General features: G+C 33.2%; 1 protein-coding gene across 2 annotated transcripts; it reads right to left on the bottom strand.

The window, feature by feature from the left end:
- Positions 1–3355: 3355 nt before the first annotated feature.
- Positions 3356–10413, bottom strand: LOC114578590 (probable transcription factor KAN4). 2 transcript variants are annotated; one of them, XM_028691921.1, is made up of 4 exons: positions 10167–10413; positions 8900–8976; positions 4331–4479; positions 3356–4144 (listed from the first exon to the last, which is right to left on the bottom strand). In XM_028691921.1, the coding sequence occupies exons 1-4, from the start codon at positions 10300–10302 to the stop codon at positions 4120–4122; spliced, it is 387 nt and encodes a 128-aa protein (XP_028547754.1). In that variant the 5' UTR covers positions 10303–10413; the 3' UTR covers positions 3356–4119. The 2 variants fall into 2 exon arrangements, with proteins under 2 accessions (XP_028547754.1, XP_028547753.1); XM_028691920.1 differs by having other exon boundaries at positions 3360–4149.
- Between the last annotated feature and the right edge of the window lie 10758 nt (positions 10414–21171).

The raw sequence follows: 21171 nt of genomic DNA, 5'->3' as shown, positions 1-21171 counted from the left end.
AGCATCATTAAGACCCTCCACCGCAGCAGATACCCCCCCCACAAACAGGGGAAGCAGACGGCTCAACAGCGTGAACATTCCCAGGAATGACAACACCATCCAACAACTCACCCTCCAAAGAAGTCTTAGAAACACCCTCAGCAACTATACTAACAGGCGCTAAAGAAGGATTGGGAAAATTTTGAATCACAGGAGCACCAGGTTTGCAGTTACCCTGAACATGTCCGATACACTTACAGTCGGCGCAGAATTGAGGAAACTCATCAAAAACAACCTCTTGAGTATAACTTAAAGCTTCAGAACCTAACCAAACAAGTTTAGGATAGGATTTGGTTATATCAAGTTCAACTAACACGCGGGCAATGGAAGGGCGGGAACCTACAGCCGTAGCTGCGTCAATCTTCAGAGGCTTACCAAACAAACCGCCAAGCCCAAACAAAATACGAGGTGAAAAAAAAAATGAGGGCGCAACCGAGGAAATGAAACCCATATTGAAATAACAGGCGATTCAACTGCAATATCCAGGTATGGCGACCACTTCGTCAACTTCATAAAGCAATTAAACACTAGATAAGAGCGGTGACAGAACACCCTACAGTAGTCAAGATCGTTGGCAAGCTTTATCAAGATATGTGAAGAATCCAAAACTGTTACAGAGAACTCACTTTTCAACTTCAAATTGAAAAAAAATTTGTGGATAGAATCAAGAGGGGGTCTTTTAGAAGGAAAGAAACCAACAAGGGAAAACTGAAAAGGGGCAGCGAGCTCTTGAATTTCTAGGTCGGAAACCCATAAAGATGGTATACTACGAAAGGTAGAAGCACACAAATCCAGAAAGGAAGGTTTAGGACCAGCAAGAGCTTCAATAAAAGAACGCGAATGGGAAACCTCACCAAAAAATTCGGGGTCCCGAAGCTTCACAGCCGCCATACCGGCACGGCCGGCCAAAAACGAAAAAACCATAAAGAACTAGCCACGCTAAAAGAAAAAGGCAGAGAAGGAGAGACTTCCCTGGAGAAAGATGGCCACCAGAGAGAAAGCTCCCGTCGAGCGGGCGAAGACGCCCGGAGCCATGCACGAGCCCTAGCAGAGCGGCTAGGGCGAAAAAAAATCGCGAGGAAGAAAAAACTGTGAGCATGTAGTATTTTGGGTGAATACTTAAGTTTCGTTTGGGACGACTTTCTTACTACTTCTTGATACTGCTTTCTAGTATAAAATTTTTCATCTTTGTATTAAAAAGCTGTCTCAAGAGAAAACTTAATTTATAACATCAAATCATGGATGCCTAATATATATTTAGGTTTCGTTTAGGGCAGCTTTCTTACTGTTTTTAAAGTTATTTTTTAGTTAAAAAATTTCTTGAAATTAAAAATTTATGTACCAAAAAGCTATTTTAAAAAGCAGTTAAAAAGCTATCCCAATCGAAATCTTAAGATATGTCCTAATAAATACATAAATAAATAAATAAATAAATAATGGATACATGTGATATAAGTTGAGTGAAATAATGATGATGAGAATAATGAAATTGTGAAAGGTTTGAAGACTAACAAGTGAGATTAAATTTTCAAAGAGTTGCCCTAAACAAATAAATTCTTTTTCAAACTTCCTCTTTTAAGAATATTTATTTTTTCAGTTTTTTTTTTTGTATTGGATGATATATATTCCATATTTAATTAAATTATTTTATTATTAAAACATGCTTTATATATATAATTCAAACCCAACCCAAAATAATTTTATATTTTGAGAATGCACCTTGCCCTTAGGGCTGAGAATTGCGCACATCAATCAAAATGTATAAGAGCCAACTTTTGAAAGTTTATTTTTGCATCATTCAACCACAATGAGAAAAAGTAGTTTCCACATTGTTAATTTTGGGGGCCTAATTGAAAATAATTATTTTGAAGTAAAACTAAAGATGATGACATAAATTTAGGGACTGTTTTGGGATAATTACTTGAAGAAATTCTTTACAGAACTTGATGCGAGGAAGGGTAGAATTTCATTAAATACACACATGGATTTCTACGTCATTGATGATATCTATGGAGACTTGTGGACGCCAACAAATCTTAAAGATCTAAGTATAACCCCATGTTATGTTTAGGTCATTTATCTAATATTTTAATGATTTGTTTGGGATAATTTTTGGATTCTATTTTTTTTTTATATATTTAAATAGAAAAAATATTTTACTAAACAATTATTTAAAAAAAAAAAAGAAAACTGTCACAATCCAAACTTAAATTTGATCCTTCAATCTTGTAAGTTGGCAATGCCTTCTTTAATAGTTGTTAGCTTTTTGAAAGAAAAAAGTGGTACCTTCTCTTTCTTTTCAACATTTTGAAAAACAGTACCTTAAAAAGATTGAACTATTATTACTATTGATTTTGGTGATTAGTTTAATAGTTAAAAACAACTTTTTATCATAAAAATTTTTAAAATAGTGTACTATTAATTTTAAAAAATCAAATAGTAAAATATCTGCTCCAAACTATAACGGCTCAAACTTTTAACTATCGAGATATTGTCCGCTTTGGTACACAAAGTGCCTCATATTTTTGTTATGTTGGTGTAACATCCCAGTAGGTCACACATCTCAAAATTGCTATATGATGAGCACGCTTAACTGCAGAGTTTTCTTCCAATATTCATTGAAGATGTTAAAAATGATATCAGTTACTTTAAGTGAGGGTGATTGTAAAACCCCTTAAGTGAAAAAAAGCTAACTCTTAGATATCGAGGCGTCTTTTTGTGTAATGGTTGTAATTTCTGTAAGAAACTCCACAGTTAAGCGTGCTCATCTCAGAACAATTCTTGGATGAGTGATATATTGGGAAGTTACACTAACATGACAAAACTGTGAGGCCCTTAGGCCAAAGTGAACAATATCTCTATAGTTAAGAGTTTGGGCTGTTACACAAACAAACTTGACCTTTTTTATTTGGACATTTAGGCTAATTAAGACAAACTCATATACACATCATATACGCAAGACTTAAATCCAATATCTCTTGGTTGATAGTCAAAGCTCTCAACCAACAGACCAAAATGAGTTACATATATTCTGACACACTATCTTATTATGCCTTGGCTGATTTGCTTAATCTAAACCAATCAGTACAGAGAAAAATGCCGAATTAACTGTTAAGATCTCTCAACCCACCTAATAACTTTCACTCCTATTTTATATCTTGACGTGGTTAAATTTTTGAGCTCTTAACGCATGATATTTGAAGAACTATCAAGTCAGGAAGATAAGATATATTAGATAATTATGTTGGAGTACTATCATCTCATGAAGAAAAGATTGCTAATATTCATTAAGTTTTGGGTTTAGTCCCATATTATCATATCCCAAAGGAAAGATTGTTAATGTACATTAAGTTTTAGGCTTAATCCCATTTCAAACAATTATCTTAGTGTTCTATTAGGCCATGAAGAGAACTGAGAAGATTTTTAATATCCATTAACTTCTTGATTTAGTCCTCTAATCAGATAATTATTAACTACATTATTGTAAAACTACAAACTAATTAATCCTCACTGGATACGCTTATTCTGTATGATTGAAAAAGAAGGACAACAATTTAATGCATACATTTAGTTGGGCTTGATAAGTTCTCTCATCACATGCGTTGGTTTGTATAATGTCGGGTAGGTGTTGACCAAATGGTTGATTTATATTACATAAGCCATGCTATATGTTTTAGGTTTCATTTGAGACGAATTTCTTATTGTCTTTTGAAGCAACTTTTTGATATAAAATATTTAATTTTTAAATTAAAAAGCTGTTTTAAAAAGCAGCAAGAAAGCCGTCCCAAACGAAGCCTAGTTAATAATGCCTCATTTAAGCACATTATTACGTGCGGTCACTGGACGTTTTCCGGAGGCCAATCAGGACATGCAATATCACCAACACAGTGTACCGTCGTATATCGGATGACGTGGAGCGTCCTAATTAGCCTCTGAACCGTCCTGTGACCGTATGTAATAATTTCTCCTCATTTAAAGCTAGCACATGCAACGCAAAGCTGGTTGGAATAAAGTAAAAAGAAACAGCTAACCTTCTTTTGTTTACTGCCTTGATCTCTATCACCTTTCTTCGAAATAGCTTCATCCATCAGCATTCCATTTGAAGCTGAGCTGCACAGCGCAGGATATGTCAATACAGAATAATAATAATAATAATAATAATAATAATAATAATAATAATAATAATAATAATAATAAAACTCTTAAATATAAGACAAAATAATGATAACATATGTTAATAATGAAAATATTTTTCTCTTGCTTGAGGGGAAAAAATATGAAGATGATGGACCTGTAGATTTTGGAGTTTGAAGTAGACTTCTTCCATGAATCCTCAAGGAAGTTATGGTTGCATTGATCAGATATGTTTTGCAAGCAGTGGCCTTTGGAAAACTGGAAGTTACTGAGGTCTGAATGGCTGTTGCTCATGGATCTGTACATCTGCCGTTTGCACTAGCTTGTTAATGAAGAAGTAATTGTGCTTTCTCAAGAGTTAAAATTAATTAAGTATAAGCAAGTTTTGTTAGGATTGAAGGATGTGAAATGAAATATGATTGATTAATATTTGTAGGTTGATTATAAATTTGCAGCCATTAAAACAAGTCTTTTGTGGCTATATATGCATGTATTTGGGGCAACTAAGCAAAAATGTGAGGAGTCTTTATCTAGATACTAAAAGACATACAACTAGAAAGATGATCAAGAAAAAAAACATAGACAAATTAATGAGAAATGATAAACATATTCAGGCTTCGTTTGAAACGGCGTTCTTATTGCTCCTTAAAGCAACTTTCTAAATTTTTTTTGCTAGAAAGCTACTTTAAGAAGCAGTAAGAAAGCCGTCCCAAATGAAGCCTATTGATCATAAGGAGAGATAAAGGCATGGCAGTTACATAAGCGCCTATGACAAAATTAATGTGCTCTAATAAGAAATATAGGAGCTATGAGATGGGTAAGGTGGCTAACTAGGGATCACATTTCAAAATGATCTCTTAATTAACCATGTTCTACAACAGATAAGTCCTATTTCATGTTAGGGACCACATTTCATAATTGGCTCAATGAGGGGAAAATTTTCTTGATTCATGCAATGATATGATCTTTATGTGTTGACTTCTAATTCTTAAGAGTAATCATTGCCCTTTTTGTACACCTATAAATAGTGTTTATGGTGATTTAAATGCAAGTCAACAAATCTCAATTGGTTGAGTGTAAGTCAAGTTGACCGGAAGATTATTGCCACAAAAAAGTCTCAAAGAATATAATTATCCAACGACTTCATGTTGCCAAACTTATTTAAATTTATTGACAAAGCCGTCCTAGGGACCGGGCAGATAGAATCACCCAATTGTAAACGATGCTATTTGCCTAAGTTTTCAAATGAATTCTTCTAAGATTTAAAACTACTCGCCATAATTTGTAAAGCTCAAGTTACCAACTATCATATTTGGATGGAGCATCTTTTTAGGTTTGTGATAAATGTGGATGTGCTTGAAGTAAAATACCAAGCAATAGATCATTCCAAACAAAGGGATGGCACAGTGTAGTAGGAGTATTAGAACTTCAACAACACTTCTCGGAGCATTCTAAAAAATATCTCACTTATTCTACATATCCAAGAGTGCAACTTCATCAACTCATCATATTCATTACAGAAAAATTGTCCATTACCGGCGGTAATTTCTGGCATTTAACATCAATTTTCACATAAAAATGGAGGCTAAACAGCGGTAAATACCAACATGAAAAATAAAATTGGCGGAACTTCCAACGGTCAAATGACCGCCAGTATTCAATGAATTCCCTGTAGTGATCATCATTGAGTGAATTTTCTTTCATTTGGCTTTGTCAAAAGATTTTCATAGCGTAAAAGAAAAAATGAGTAAAACTTTATCATCATCGCCAAAAAAAAAAAAAACTGATCAAACAAACTTAAAAAATACTATCATTATCTAAATAATAGGGCCTAAATCTCCTGCAAAGGCCAAGATGCTAGTTTTGAAAGCTTACAAAGGGAAGTTGAACACGATAAATTATATTGCTCAGTTTGAATTAAAATTTTATTTACTCATTATAAGTAATGTTATCAAGTACAAACTATGCCTGACAATATTAAGAAGGCACCATTAAGATAATTTTCAACAATAAATCCTAGAAGCATATGGAATTTCTTATGTATAAATGCCAATGAAAAGCTCTCAAGATCTTTCAAAAATTAGGCAAGAGTTAGGTTAATCTCTTTGATGATGTGTTACTCGATTTCAATTGAAATATAGGAAGTCAGAGATTTGGAGCTAATGGTTGCACCAGTTATACTTGCATAGGTTTTGAGAGATAAATGTACTATATGTCAAATGACAAAGCGAGCTAGAACACCATATCCACACATATGCACTTTGAAATGGGCCTCAATTTTTGTAAATGGCAAACCTGTATATTAGGATGGGTGTGTGTGTGGATTATAATTGTACCATATATAACAGTGACTCAATTAATTTTTAATATGTATTTTAGGTCTATAATAGAGTTAGGGGTGCAAAAGAGTCAAGACGACTCGTGCGCCGACTCAAACTCGACTCATTAACGAGATTGTGAATTGAGTTTTGAACTCGAGCAAAATTTCGAGCTCTTTGGATTATGGAGCTTGAGTTCGATCCAGATGATGCTCGACTCTATTACTTGTTGAGCGGCTCAATTAAATGCGAGCAAACTGACCAAGACCGCGAAGGCGAACCGTAGGTGAACTGGCGAAGCATGGAAGGGAGAAGCGCTTGCACAGAAGGCGAACTGTAGAACCGAACTAGTGAACGTGGTGCGAATGCCGTACTGCGGAAGGCGAAACACATGTGAATGCCGGACTGAGGAAGCTCGCGAGCTCCTTTCACTGGCATGAGCCGAGCTTGATTTGAGTTCGAGCTTGGGATTTGGCTCATGACGAGTCGAGTCTGAGTTTGACATGACTTGAGCTTGACTTGACTTGTTTGTACCCCTAAATATGATTAATCATTTGATATATTTTTATAAAATATCTGTCACCACTTTGATGTTAACTTTTTTCTTCTCTTATATCCTTGTTAAAAATAATCAAAATAAGATTAATCCCAATAAGCCATCACTCTTCAAACGAAAGCTTTTTAACACCATCAAATATTATATACAAAGAATTCACTTAACCATATGTAGCTTATCTGTGATGAACTAGCCTTAAATATTGCTTCTTCTATAGAATAAATCCAAACATATGAAAGCCACAAAATGAACCATTATTCATATAATGCTACTTCTTAGGGTGTGTGTGGATCAAATGGAAACCTAAATAATTTGATAATGGTAGTCAAAATACTTTTAACCCAAAAATGACGAAGTGATGCAGTGCATGATTAGCTAAATAAACTCTTAGGACTAACTTACCTTCTTATTTTCTAGAAATTTCTTAGCTTTCTTATCATATATAACCATTGTAAGGGAAAAGAAGGGGATGAATACTACGCTATTTTGAAGCTTGTGAGCTTATATTGATTCTTAGTTTTGTAATCCTTTTAGCATATCCAATTTTTCCACTAATCCACCACTTCATGAAGCTATGGAAAGGACATATTACTTGATGTTTCTACATTAATTTTTTTTAATGTTTCTACATTAATATATTTATCTACTATATATTCTTTTTAGGGCTATTTTGAGTGCATCTCAACACCATAATTCCTCAATATTATAAAAACTACTCTAAAGAAAATTTTCATGTATTTTTAAGCACAATTTTATGATGGTTTAATTTGGTGACATGATAATCATTTTATCATAAAATAACATTGAGAATGACCTATAGTTCCTTTATGCATTTTTATAATATTTAGAGCATGTTCAATACTTTTTGACTATCAAAGTACATGATGTATACTTCATTTTTAACATGTTGATGAGGGAGTGCTTCTCACCTGTTTCCAAAAAGTATAATAAAAGGGTGGGTTTATATTTCTCAATAGATTATTACGTGTGAAGTCCAAACGCGTCTGGAGGCCAATTCAGATGCGTTACGTCACCCAGTACACAACGTCCGGATTGGCCTCCGGATGCGTTTGGATACCGCACGTAATAATTTTTACTTTTCTGCAAACATCTGTCACTGTTACTATAACTGTTGTGTCATTATCTCAAATCTCCACAAGCTGCTCTGACGTCATGAGGATCTCCCTCTCTTGTGTAAAAAAAAAAGAGTATTTACACGTGGGTAAAAGGATATATTCTTGACATATTTTAAACTAAGTATGATCATGAAACATTTTTTTCTTAATATATTTGATTAGTAGCTTAAAAAACTCATTAAAACTAATATGATTATATATTATTTAGTTCTTATGTTAAGTGTGAAAATATGCATGTTTTATGCCAATATGGCATGAAAATTAAGCAACTAAGAGGCTGCTAAATAAATTTGGGAGGCTAATAACTCTCTTATCTTTCATGGAGACAAGTTCATCTCATATGTATCTCTAAATATTCAACTAAATGATAAAAATAAAGCTGTTAATTAGTTCTAAAAATCATGCAAATTTCATGCTTTTGGTTTTGTTTGGGATAACTTTATCACCGCTTTTTAAAACAATTTTTTAGTACAAAGATTTTTTTAACTAAAAATTTTTATACTAAACCCGTGCTTTAGAAAATAATAAGAAAGCTATCCCAAACGAAATCTATATCAGCTGTGAAACTCAACAGATGAGCATCTAAAATACTTTCACTGATTAGTTGTAACATTGTATCAGTACTACTAATGAATGCATTTATTTCTATAATGATTAATACATAATTAACCAGCCTTTAAATTAGCCATAGAACATTGATAGAGTTATAGAAGTACCTGAAGATGGCTTTTGACATGAGATATGTTCAGTCCATTTACACCCATTAACAGAAGAATGCGCTTTGGGGTTGCTTCTGTATGCATATATTTAATCCAAGAAAAATAAATCAGCATAGAAATATTCTAATTTAAACAATGAAAAAATAAAATGATTTTATCCCCCTAAAGAGTAGTAATTCATCAAATAATAATAATTTTACTTACAGATGCAACCTATCTTTTATATTGAACAGATTAGCTCATTCTGAGCTAGCTATATATAATTGCTGTCATTTAGGAATTCTGAGGTAATTCTTAGTGACGTTAGGTTTCGTTTGGGACGGTTTTCTTAGTGCTTTTTAAGACAGTTTTCTAGTTAAACAATTTTAATTTTTATACTTGAAAGCTGCTTTAAGAAGCAATAAGAAAACCGTTACAAACACAACCTTAGTTTATCTAGGTGAAAGTGGATATAATTAATAATCACTTAGTATGAACACAAACACACCCATACATGCATACATATTCAGATGAATATTGCAATTTTAATCAAATATCTAACTCTCATCACAACAATATCTTGTTTGCTACCCTTCTAAAGCAAGCTAGGGTTTACTACACCTGCATGTTAGCTTTTCTTTGTTCTTTCACATATGTGACCATCATGAAATCACTCATGCATGTTCTCATCCTTTTAATTTACAAAAATATGAGGATATTAACGAATTTTAATGTGCTTTTTGTCCTTTTTTTGTGATTTTAGCAGTTCTTTTCTGCCAAAGATCAATCATTCGATCTATTCATAGCATTAATTACTGATTCTTAAATTTCCAAAATAAAATTATCCCCCGTAAATTTCTTAGTTATCAAATCTTAAGCTGATAATTCCCAAAATCAATCTCAAAGATCTGAGTTTTTCCTTTCCAACATCCCAACATCTAAGCTTGCATAACTTCATGCATGCCAAGTTCTTTATCAACGTGAACTTTATGTATGCATTCTGCTCTCATAATAGTTGGAGAGAGAGAGAGAGAGAGAGAGAGAGAGAGAGAGAGAGAGCAAAGATCTGAGTTTTGCCTTTCAACATCCCAACATCTAAGCTTGATAAATTCATGCATGCCAAGTTCTTTATCAACGTGAACTTTGTATATGCATTCTGCTCTCCTAATAGTTGGAGAGAGAGAGAGAGAGAGAGAGAGAGAGAGTTGAGGTCCAGAACATACATAAACAGCATATGATCTCCATATAATGATTCTGGTTGAACCTATACAAATAAAAAACTTACTGGTTTGTCCACCAAGAGAGTCCACTGCCCTAACAAAACGGTTGTGCAGTTCATTACTCCATCGTATTCTTGGAGCTTCTGATCTGTTATATTGTCTCACCCTTCTCTTCTCACTGACCTCCATCATCATCATCATCTTCAACCTCTTATAGCCTAAATCTTCTTCCTGTTCTTCTTTGATAAAATATGCAAAAGCTTCAGGTTTAGGTAAGGAATATGTATCGCGTGTAAATTGCCTAGATTTAGAATCTCAAGCAATTTTATTATTTTTTTTTTTCTGTACACTATTTGGACTTTTATATGAAAGTGGAGGCAAATAATTGAAAGCTTCTTAATTTGACCAGTCTCTGGTCAAAATATGCTTCGGCTATCAAAAAAGTTGAACATTAACCCTAGATTGGGACATTCCATTTGAAAAATTGGCTGTTCCCATTATCTCTCTTCCTCTGCTATTTATAACATTATGAGGAGCAGTGAAATTGGAATGTGTCTCTGTACACAAATTCGCCATATCGTTATACAAATTCCCGATGCATATGGAATTCCTTATCATCGCTCATTTAAAATGTAAAGTATGTGAACAAATATGGGTTTCATTATGAATTTGTTCTTGACTTAGGCTTCGTTAGACAGCTTTCTTACTACTTTTTAAAGCAATTTTACGATATAAAAATTTTAAAAAACTAATTTAAGAAGCAATAAGAAAGCCATCAAAGCCTTAGTAGTTTATATCTCAATTTTAGATATTGAGATCGTGTTCTATTTCTATTTTCTTATCTCGAAAGCTGACTCATTTAAAAAATAATAATATAAATACATGTAAAATATATTAACATTCAAGATTTTAAATACTAAGTTGTAAAAAAATACTTAAAATATATCTCATTTTTTACATTAAGTGATTCTTTATTAATTTCAATTTATTTCTTATTCATTTTATCATTTTATTAATGATTTACAAACTCTACCGCCGCGTATATTCTCGCATGCAACAATTATAATAATTACTTGAATTATAATCATTTTTTCTCTTTCATAATAAAAAAGCTGGCTCATGACCCAACTCGAACTCATAGAATAAAGCTCAAGCTCGATTAAATAATCAAGCTCGCGCCCACACGAGCTCAAATTAGAAATGACTTGGGCTCCTCTTGACTCATTTACACCCCTACGAGCTACCGTCATGTAAATTGCTACTATGCCGAGTTAGAGAAATGAATCAAAATTATTTTTTAATCAGCCCTTCTGGGCCGTGACCTTGGAGGAGGGACCTCCAATGCTCCCAGGCACCCCACTACAAATCTGCCCATGATTTTCTGAATATAAAATAAAAGACCAATATAATGAAAACTATATTATCAAAAACATCTTCCAATGCAATTACCCTTATTTGATTCTATAATTATGAAAAATGGCCGGGGTTAATTAGCAAAAATATAAGTTAGGCCAAAACGAGAGAGTTGAGATCATCAATCATTTTTTTTTTGGAAGCACTGTTCTTAGGCCAGTGAAAATCCGGGTTGACCTAGCATGCAACCCACACCAATTTACACGGGCAAACACTTAAGGCTTTTACTGCTTGTTAAGGGATTCGAATCAGGGACCTAGGCTTTGCCCAGACGGCTCTCCATCACCCGAACAAGCAGCAATGGGTATCAATCATATTGTCATTATTAGGCACTCTTACCCTAATAATTTAAAATAAATTTTATTATATATCATCATTCTTCAATCATTCCTACTGTATTATATTGACAAGATACCTATCAATAAAACATCTCCAAGACGCACCTCATTTGCATGTGAAGTATTCAATAAGTAATTTGCATTTGTAAAGGTAACCGATTTGTCACATGGGATTAATAATCTTTTTTTCAAACTGTCATCAATCAATCAATACGATGGATAGAAAGCTTGATTATTCTCTCTTCCGGTGGATATTACGTTTTTATCCAATTACTACTATAATTATTGCACGTTGTCTATTTAATTACCCACCGATGTTTAGTCGAGGTTGTAAAATTTTATTTGGGATAGCTTTAGATTATTATTTTTTTTCTATTTTCAAGATATTATTGTATTAAAAATAACTTTAAAAAGTAGTAAAAAACCTTCACAAATGAATACTAAGATGATAAGTAGTCTATATTTTCAAAATTAATAGATATATGAAGAGAACTCATGAATTTTGTGTGCATTTGATTAAAAGTTAAGATCTAAAATGTATATAAAAAAAATAAAATTAGTTGTAATTAAATGTTTAGGTAATCATAAAATTTAGCTTTTTTAAGTGATCTAATTGAGAATAAGGAAATAAAATTTTGAATATAAAATAGATTATGAGTTAATTATTATGTGTTGAAATTTAATTTCATAATTTTATTTTTATGATGAGTTGAAATAGAAATATGAAAATACAATTGTAAAATGTGAGTATATTCTGTAATTCATATGGAATTCTGGAGCAAAATTTCCACTGATCGTCCCAGGACGATCCCAGATCTTCCTGGACGATCCTGGAGCAGATTTTGATATTACAGTGGGTGCCTCTTTTAGGTCAGCAGAGGATTGGTCAAGCCGCCAAGCGTCTTTTTACTCTCTACCGGTGGATATTACTTTATCCAATTACTATTATAATTATTGCACGTTGTCTATTTAATTACCCTCTGATATTTAGTTTAGTTGGTGGGCTAGTACGGTTGGGAACCCCCCGGCCAATTCGTTCTCGATTCTCCTCGAGCGACAGCGCCTCTTAAGTAGGGCCCAATCAAGTGCGGGCTAGGAGGTTTCTGGGGTGGATGCCTCTTTTAAATCAGCCGAGGATTGGTCAAGCCGCCAAGCGTCTTTTTATTTGGGATAGCTTTATATCACTGTTTTTTTTTTTTCTATTTTCAAGATATTATTGCACTAAAAATAGCTTTAAAAAGTAGTAAAAAAACCTTCACAAATGAATACTAAGATGATAATTAATCTATATTTTAAAAATTAATAGATATATGAAGAGAACTCATGAATTTTGTGTGCATTTGATTTAAAGTTAAGATCTAAAATGTATAAAAATAAATAAAATTAGGTGTAATTAAATGTTTAGGTAATCATAAAATTTAGCTTTTTTAAGTGATCTAATTGAGAATAAGGAAATAAAATTTTGAATATAAAATAGATTATGAGTTAATTATTATGTGTTGAAATTTAATTTCATAATTTTATTTTTATGATGAGTTGAAATAGAAATATGAAAATACAATTGTAAAATGTGAGTATATTCTGTAATTCATATGGATAAAATACATCATTTCATAATGAATAATATACGCCACTTTCCATTCTCTCATACATCCGATCATTAGAAAATTAAAGAGATTTTCCTATAAGGAAAGCTAAGGTTTTGTTTAGGACGGCTTTTTTATTACTTAGTAAAGCATCTTTTTAGTACAAAAACTTTAAGAAGCAATAAAAAAGCCGTCCCAAACAAAGCCTAAATCTTCTTCTTCTTGCCATAAATCAAGGTATGATTCGACTTTGATTTTATCTCAAAGATTTGACATGATTGATCTTGAGTGAATATAATTTTAATCATTAAATGTTTTCTTCTTTCGAATTTTACTATATTTTGAAGTGAAAAATGAATTTTACGGTTGAAAATAGCCTTATAAAAAAAGAATGAAGGGGTGTGTGATTAGTTGAACGTCTGCTATTCATAAAATGGCCATAGAAGAAGTCACCCAGCTATATATTTTTTAATTATCTATAACAGTTGAAAGAAGGTAGAATCTTCTTCTATAGTCGATGATGATGAAAGCTACTTTGTCACCGCTAAATTCTTATGGTTGCTTACGGCTGCTAAGACCATCCCTTAGTAAATATATACCTAATTTAGGTATGTTACATAGCTAAATTGCTTACCACAATTAATTAAGAAAGCATACAAAATAGTTCTCACATATTTATTTTCCTTTACTCACCAAATAAGTTCAAGTGATGAATGAAATTGAATATATTTGAAAATTAACTTAGGGTCTATTTGAGGATTCTATGCGGACGCTGTCTAGAGACCAATCAGAATGTGCCACGTCACCCTTTGCTCGGTACTATACTGCAGCTCAATGCTACTGACGTGGTGCATTCTGGTTGGTCTCCAGACAACGTTTTACGTCCGGACTCTTCACAGAATAGTTTCTCCTATTTGAAATAGCTAGAGTACTGTATAAAGTTGGTTGTGAAGTTATAGCGAGGAAAATGACTTTGCTACTCCAGTTGTAAAAAGAAACTATCCGCAACAGCAATTTCCTAGAAGTATTGATAAAGCAACAAGAAAATAGTATCAAAACAAAATTATGATTGTTGTCTAAAAAGCGAAGCAGAGAGAAAACTTCCCCAAACAAATCCTTAAAGTAGGAACTAAGAGTTAGCTCCAGTTGCTAATTCTAATGGGGTATCAAGATTTTGACTTGAATATGTGATTTTTTTTAGTTTGTTGAAGTTATTTATAAATTAAGTTGAATTAGTAATTTCATTTTTTAAGCAAAAAGATTTTATTCCAAAAATGAAAAAAGGGTTACACAGTTAGAAATAGAAAAATACACAGCTAATGTATAAATTAGTAATTTCATACATAGGAACTTTTTGATAATTCAAGGCAGATTTGGAGGACTATCCTACATCTACTAGTAAATCATATTTTCGTAATACTTTTTAGGACCTATTGCAGCGGTTTAAACACCTACTAATTTATCTGTAGCGGTATAAGAGCCACTACAAATCCGTTGCGAACTTCTTAAGAAATTCATCAATTCAAAATCCTCACATTCTTTAGTAGTTATGAAGACCAATGCAATTTTCACACGCAAAAGTAGTTAACTTTACTAGTAAAATAAAGAATGTTAGACTTTCACATTCGGTGCAAGCACAAGTCAAGTGTTAGGCCGAGAAAAAATGGCAACAAAGAAGTATAAATTTTCATTCCAAACAAATATATATTGACTAGTTAGGCAATCAAAAAGGAAAATAGAGAAACTGTTGCCTTTGTGGCTTTTGCATTTATCATGTGCTTACATTCTTTGATTAAGAATCTTACTTACCAACTTTTTTTATATCTAATTGGCTAGCTTTTCTTTGAAGCATTGAAAAGATAACAATTTGATTGATGTAAAAATATATTTTAAAATACTAATACTCTCATAATTGCACATTCTCTATCATTTAAACATCATAAGAGTATGGTTATGATTTGGGGGACTTATAGAAATATCATTGTTGCGTCTTGGAATATTCACGGCCAATTTATAATTTGAACCTTCCAAAGGCGCTTCGGGTCTTTGATTTGGACCCATTTGGGTTCAGATTGAGTTGAAATTAGTATTGTTGTGTTCGATCATCTCTTCGAGACGTTCAATTCGACTATAAGTTTATTGAAATCGGAGCTCAGATGGTCCCGAATCTAATTTTTAAAGTTTCCAACTTGATTTTGCCTTGAGATTCGTGCCCGATCAAGATACTTTTTTGATAATATATCAATCTTCAAATATTTATGTATTTACCTATTACAATCATAATTTTACATTTATATATAAGATTTAAGTGTTAGATATGTAAATATATAAAAATTATGTGGTTGTATGAAAATTCTCTTAATTTTAATTTTTGTATAGTATTATAATTTTAATTTATGTTGTTCAAAGAGAAAAAGTATTCCTATGGGAAGAGTTTTAAGTTAATTAAAAAATGATTTTTACATTTATTTTTTAATTTGGAAAAGGGTGTTATTATTTTTAACGGTAAGTATTTACAATAAAGACAACCTATAAGACAACTTCAACCAATTTTAGAAAAACAAGCTTTCTAGCCGAATTTAAAGACCAAAGAATAATCAATAATGTATGAACTTACTTGGAGAAAGTGACTAAGGAAATAACTTTTATCTTTTAAAATTTTTTGGGATCTTCTCAATTCTCACCTCTCCATCAATTATTTCTAAGAAGAGGACTAACAATAAGTTGCATTTGCATCCTAATTTTATGTATAAATTGGCACTAAAAAATGATAACGGAAAAATACATCACTACTTTGCTCTTGGATCTTAATAATAACTAGAAATACAAGGAAATCTAATATAGTTATATCAATTTTATAAAATAACTTTGCACTTTGCCCTTTTATTGTATATACATACTTTTTAGTTAGGAAAGCCTTATTATGAACAAAGAGACACTCAAGGGTTCTTGACTAGTACAATACTTCCAGATCTAGGAGTATATTCTTATATAGGGGTGTCAAAATTGGGTTTCAGATCAGGTTCAGGTTTAACACGAAAATGACCACTGAAAATGACCCGGATTCAAATAGATTGACCCTAACCCGACCCTGTTTTGTATAAAGGTTGAAATTAAAGTTCAGACCCGGACCTGACCTGTTAGGTTATCGAGTTGACCCGGACCCGACACGTCGGGTTATCAGGTTGACCTGACTCGACACGGTAACCCAGATTTTATCAGGTCGATTTCTCGAACGTTACGTGCAGGCTATCGCACTCTGGCGAACTGGCATACTAGCAGCATGGGCAAGGCTCACGTTTAGAATTGCGTTACGCATGAAGAAGTGGACGACGAAGCCAGGTTAACGAATGGACTGAGTGCCAGCAGTGCCTAGCTAACCTAGCTAGGGTTCCAGTGGCGCAGTATGGAGCTAGCCTAGGGTTCATATTTCAAATCGAGCGCCGCCGATGGGATGGAGGGGCCACCGAAGAGCACGGATGAGAAGGCCGGATAGACTTGTGACTTCGAGAAGCAAGATTTCTTATTTCATTTATAGCGAGAGTAAGGGAAGATTCGGGTCGGTTCTAGGTCATTCTTGGGTTTTCAGGTCAACTCAAATCAGCCCGATTTTTGAAACTGGTCGGTTTGTTGAACTTGAATCCGACCCGTTTGACAAACGAGTTGACTCTAACCCAAAATTTTAGGATTGGATTCGGATCAGATTTTTGAGTCGTATCAAATATTGACACATCTATTCTGATCTAAATAATCCATCTGTCTCCAATTGATCCAAGAGATAAAATATGTGAGTAGAGATGACCTGATACTTATACCATATTCTCTTATGCAAAAATTGGCATATTTTATTTATATATAGAATTATGGTTGTGTTATATTTGTGTAGAGCCCGCTTGCCTTTTTTATTAAGGTTGTATTCATAGAACTAATTATTATTGACCTTTCTTTTTTATGATAGCTTATATTTTTTATTCCTTTAATACTAGATTACAAGTTGCTTAGTTTTTGCTTTCTTGCTAAGTGTGTTGTTTTTCTGGATATGTATTATAGTAGACTTTTAAGGAATGTTTTTTTTCATGGTTCTAATTTAAAATTTTAAACAACTTTAAAATAAATCTTGGAAATATTTCTTTTTAAAACTAAAATTAATTGCATGGTCATAGGAATACTTTTAATTAAACTTCACATATTGTGTACTTTGGAAAACCTAGAAAGTCGCGCGAGTTTTTTAGCAATAAGGCTAGTTAATGTATTAATCATGACATGTGTAGTAACCCAAAATCCTTAAAAATGAATTTATTTGAAAAAAAAAGTATGAAAATATGGATCCAACAGGCAACGTTGCAGTTTTTGCGGGCAAGCGTAGTGTTGCAATAGCATTTTGGCACTAGGGAATTGCCACCGCAACATTGAAGGCTATGTTCCACAATAACTCTGGGATCAACATGCAATGCACTAGCATTAGGTAGCTTGGTGCCACAATATTGGACTCTGAATCAATTTTTTTAATATATTTAATATAAATATCTTTCACCACCACCTTCCCCATCCTTCATTCCATTTGCTTTATGAAGAAAGAAAGAAAGGAGAAGGAGAAGCGAAGAAAGAGAAAAGAGGAGAGAGAGAGAGCGAGAGAGAAAGCTCTCCGATGCTTGTTCTTCCATCACTCCTATTATAAAAGATTATTCGGATTATTGCAAGTGATCTCTATAATACTTCTGTTTTTGACGATTTTGAGTTTGATATATTTCTTCCTCCTAAAAGTGATAAAAATATAATTTTTTTTCATTTTAGTGAACTTTTATTGTATAATTTTTTGTATGTAACATGTATCGTTATTCTGAATATTTTGATTGGTTTAAATAGAAATATCACCCGGTGAATTAATAGTTATGATTTTCTAAATTTAATGAATATTGTACAAATTTTTTTTATTCATAGATCATTATAATTTATACATAAAGTTGAGTGTTAAATTTCATAAAGAAATGATAAGTTTGATGCATGATGTATTTGTATGTAAGTAAGGCAAGCTGGTTGCAAGGAGAGCTTTGCTAAAGTTTTTTCCCCCGCTGCACTCTATATTGCTCGTTGTTTTTATCTTCCTATTGAGGGGAGTTCTCTAACCCTTCCCCTCCTATAATTCATTTTCTCCGTGATTTAGCGTTCAGGCTCTCTATATATGTACTTCATTTTTTGTTTTGTTGTTCCTCCATCTTGACTGTGATGGTCCTACCGGATCCATCTTCTTCCAGGATGTTTGATTGTCCTCCCAAGAGGATTGATCCTACTTTTTGGCATCTAAAAATCAGTCCAAATCTCTTAAGAAGATTATGGCTCAATCAGAATCATCGAATATTTTTGCAGCTCTTAAGCATACTAAGCATTGTGGCTTACCTACTATTTGGATTTCTAAAGAAGAAATTCAAGCTCTTGTAGCTCCCTTTGAATTTTCCCTAACTGGATTTTTTTTCTCATCGTCCTTTGTTAGACTCTATCAAAAAGATTTTTTCTTACTGAAAATTTTTGTAGAATTTTTTATGACTCTTTTAGATCCCCAGTATGTTTTGATTAAGCTCTCTAACGATTTAGACTACTGCTAGATCTTTGTTAATAGGAATTATCATGTAAACAATTGTTACATGTAATTAATCAAATGAACTCTTACATTTGATATCTCTGTTGCATCTCCTATTGTTCATATCTAGATCTCTTTCCTGATTTACGGCTACATTTGTTTTCCTACTGTATTTTACATGCCTTAGGGTCTATGTTTGGTTGTTCACTACAAATCGGTGAAAGTTCGTTAGGGATGTTAAGCCCTTATGAACTAACTCGAGACTAACCAAGAGGGGGGATGAATTGATATTTTAAAGATCTTTCAAACAATTAAAACACAAAACTCAAACCAAAATTCACCACAATGATAATTAAAGTACATAAATTAAATGCGGAAGAAACAATAGTAAAGAACACAAAGATTTATTATGGTTCGGTCAACACGACCTATGTCCACTCCTTGGAGGTGCCCTCCAAGTATTGCATTAAAACTCAGTGACTCTCCTTTTGCTCCCACAACAAGGAATAGAAGTCTTTATAAAACTTCTTTCCACCGACATCGGTGAGGCGGAGAACTCAACTTCTTTTGCTTCCTCCTGAAGCAAGCAGAGAACCTTGATCGATTCCTGAAGTGAACCTCTCTCAACCCTCCAAGGACAAGGGACTATGATGGAAGAAGAAGATGTGGATCCAAGCTTGGAGCAACCTTTATGAAACCATCTCACAAACTTCCCCTCACAAGATCCTCTCTCACTCTCCCTCTCTCTCCTTTCCTCTAGGCTCTCTCAGGTCAAGACAACAACAAAAGATGTTCTAAAGGTAGATCAAGTGCTCTTAAATAGAAGAGCTTTGAAATTGCTCATTAATTACAAGGAACCGACTCTATCATCAAGAACAATATAAATATCATCCTTGACGATATAACTATCATCTTGGACGATCAGTGTAATTTAAGCTTAATCAGCCATGACGATCTGGGATGATCAGATAAATTTTGTTCATATCGTCTAGGCCGATATAAAATTGTCCTGTACGATTAGTATAATCGGTGAATATCGTCCAGACAATCACACTGAATGCTTGTCTTGACGCTTGTCTGGACGGTAAAAAAATAGCTTGATCATCCAGGTCGATCTCACGATCGTCCTGGACGATTAGTTCAAATCCATAAAAATCTTCTAGAGCATCACCCTAAATAGGAGCTATCCGATGTTGATCATCCAGGAGCAACTAAGGTATTTTGAACTGATCATCCCGGATGATCCTGCGATCGTCCAGGATGACGTGATCATATTAATCAAGCCTTAATTGCTTTCTTTAATTATCAGATTAATTTATGCATAATTGTGTGCATCGTCTAGGATGATGTCCAAAAATAAATAATACATAAATAGATCTCGTGGCTGATTCTTTTTTATTTGAGCATATCATCCCGAACGATATAAATATCATCCAGGACGATGAGCTTAATGACGGCTGCCTTAATAAGAATGCCCTAATAAGGATTTCTATTTTTAACCGATCGTCTAGGATGATATTTGGATCATCCTGGATGATGTCCTCAAAACAGCGAACTCTAAATCAGACAGAAAAATTCCCCTAAGTGTGTGTGTGCAAGGTTACTTAGTATTAGGAACCATATTATTTACAATAGACTCAAGAAAGGGAAAAATTCTTACAAATTGACTATGACCTAGTCTACCCAATCTTGATCTAGTTCAACTTGCAGTTTTGATCTTGTGGATCTGAAATGTTAGTCGGCAAGGCAGTCGTAGAAAAAATAGAAGTGTTTGCTATCATTAAAATTCTATTTCTGAAATCAGATATGCAACAATCTCCCCATTTTGATGATGACAAACATAAACATAACTAGAGCAATTTAAAATAGTTTAAAGAAATTAGTGAGATAGAAACAAATGCAACTCAATAGTCCAATAATAGAATCAAACTATAGAGCGAACAGTACAACTAATTACTCCCCCTTTTGACATCACAAAAAGGAGGAGAAAATAAAAATTATAAAATAGAAAAGGACAAAGATAAGGAAAATAAGATCACAAAAAAAATACACTAAAAGAAAGACGGGACCTGATCATCTGAAGGAGGAGGTGGTGGTGGTGGCTGCTGAAAGTAGCTAGACAGAGTGACGAACTGTGCTCCAAACCAGACCATGT

This window comes from Dendrobium catenatum, unplaced genomic scaffold, assembly GCF_001605985.2.
Source record: "Dendrobium catenatum unplaced genomic scaffold, ASM160598v2 original_scaffold_86555, whole genome shotgun sequence".
Lineage (NCBI taxonomy): Eukaryota > Viridiplantae > Streptophyta > Magnoliopsida > Asparagales > Orchidaceae > Dendrobium > Dendrobium catenatum.
Note: the sequence above shows the minus strand (reverse complement) of the source record. Positions and strands in the feature narration are given on the sequence as shown.

Excerpts from the sequence above, each read along its gene's own strand:
- LOC114578590 (XM_028691920.1), bottom strand. The coding sequence starts at position 10,302 with ATGATGATGATGATGGAGGTCAGTGAGAAGAGAAGGGTGAGACAATAT. Across the intron at positions 8,977-10,166 it reads CTCTCTTGGTGGACAAACCA|AAGCAACCCCAAAGCGCATT; the intron begins GTAAGTTTTTTA and ends ATATGCATACAG. Across the intron at positions 4,150-4,330 it reads TCAAACTCCAAAATCTACAG|CTCAGCTTCAAATGGAATGC; the intron begins GTCCATCATCTT and ends TGCGCTGTGCAG.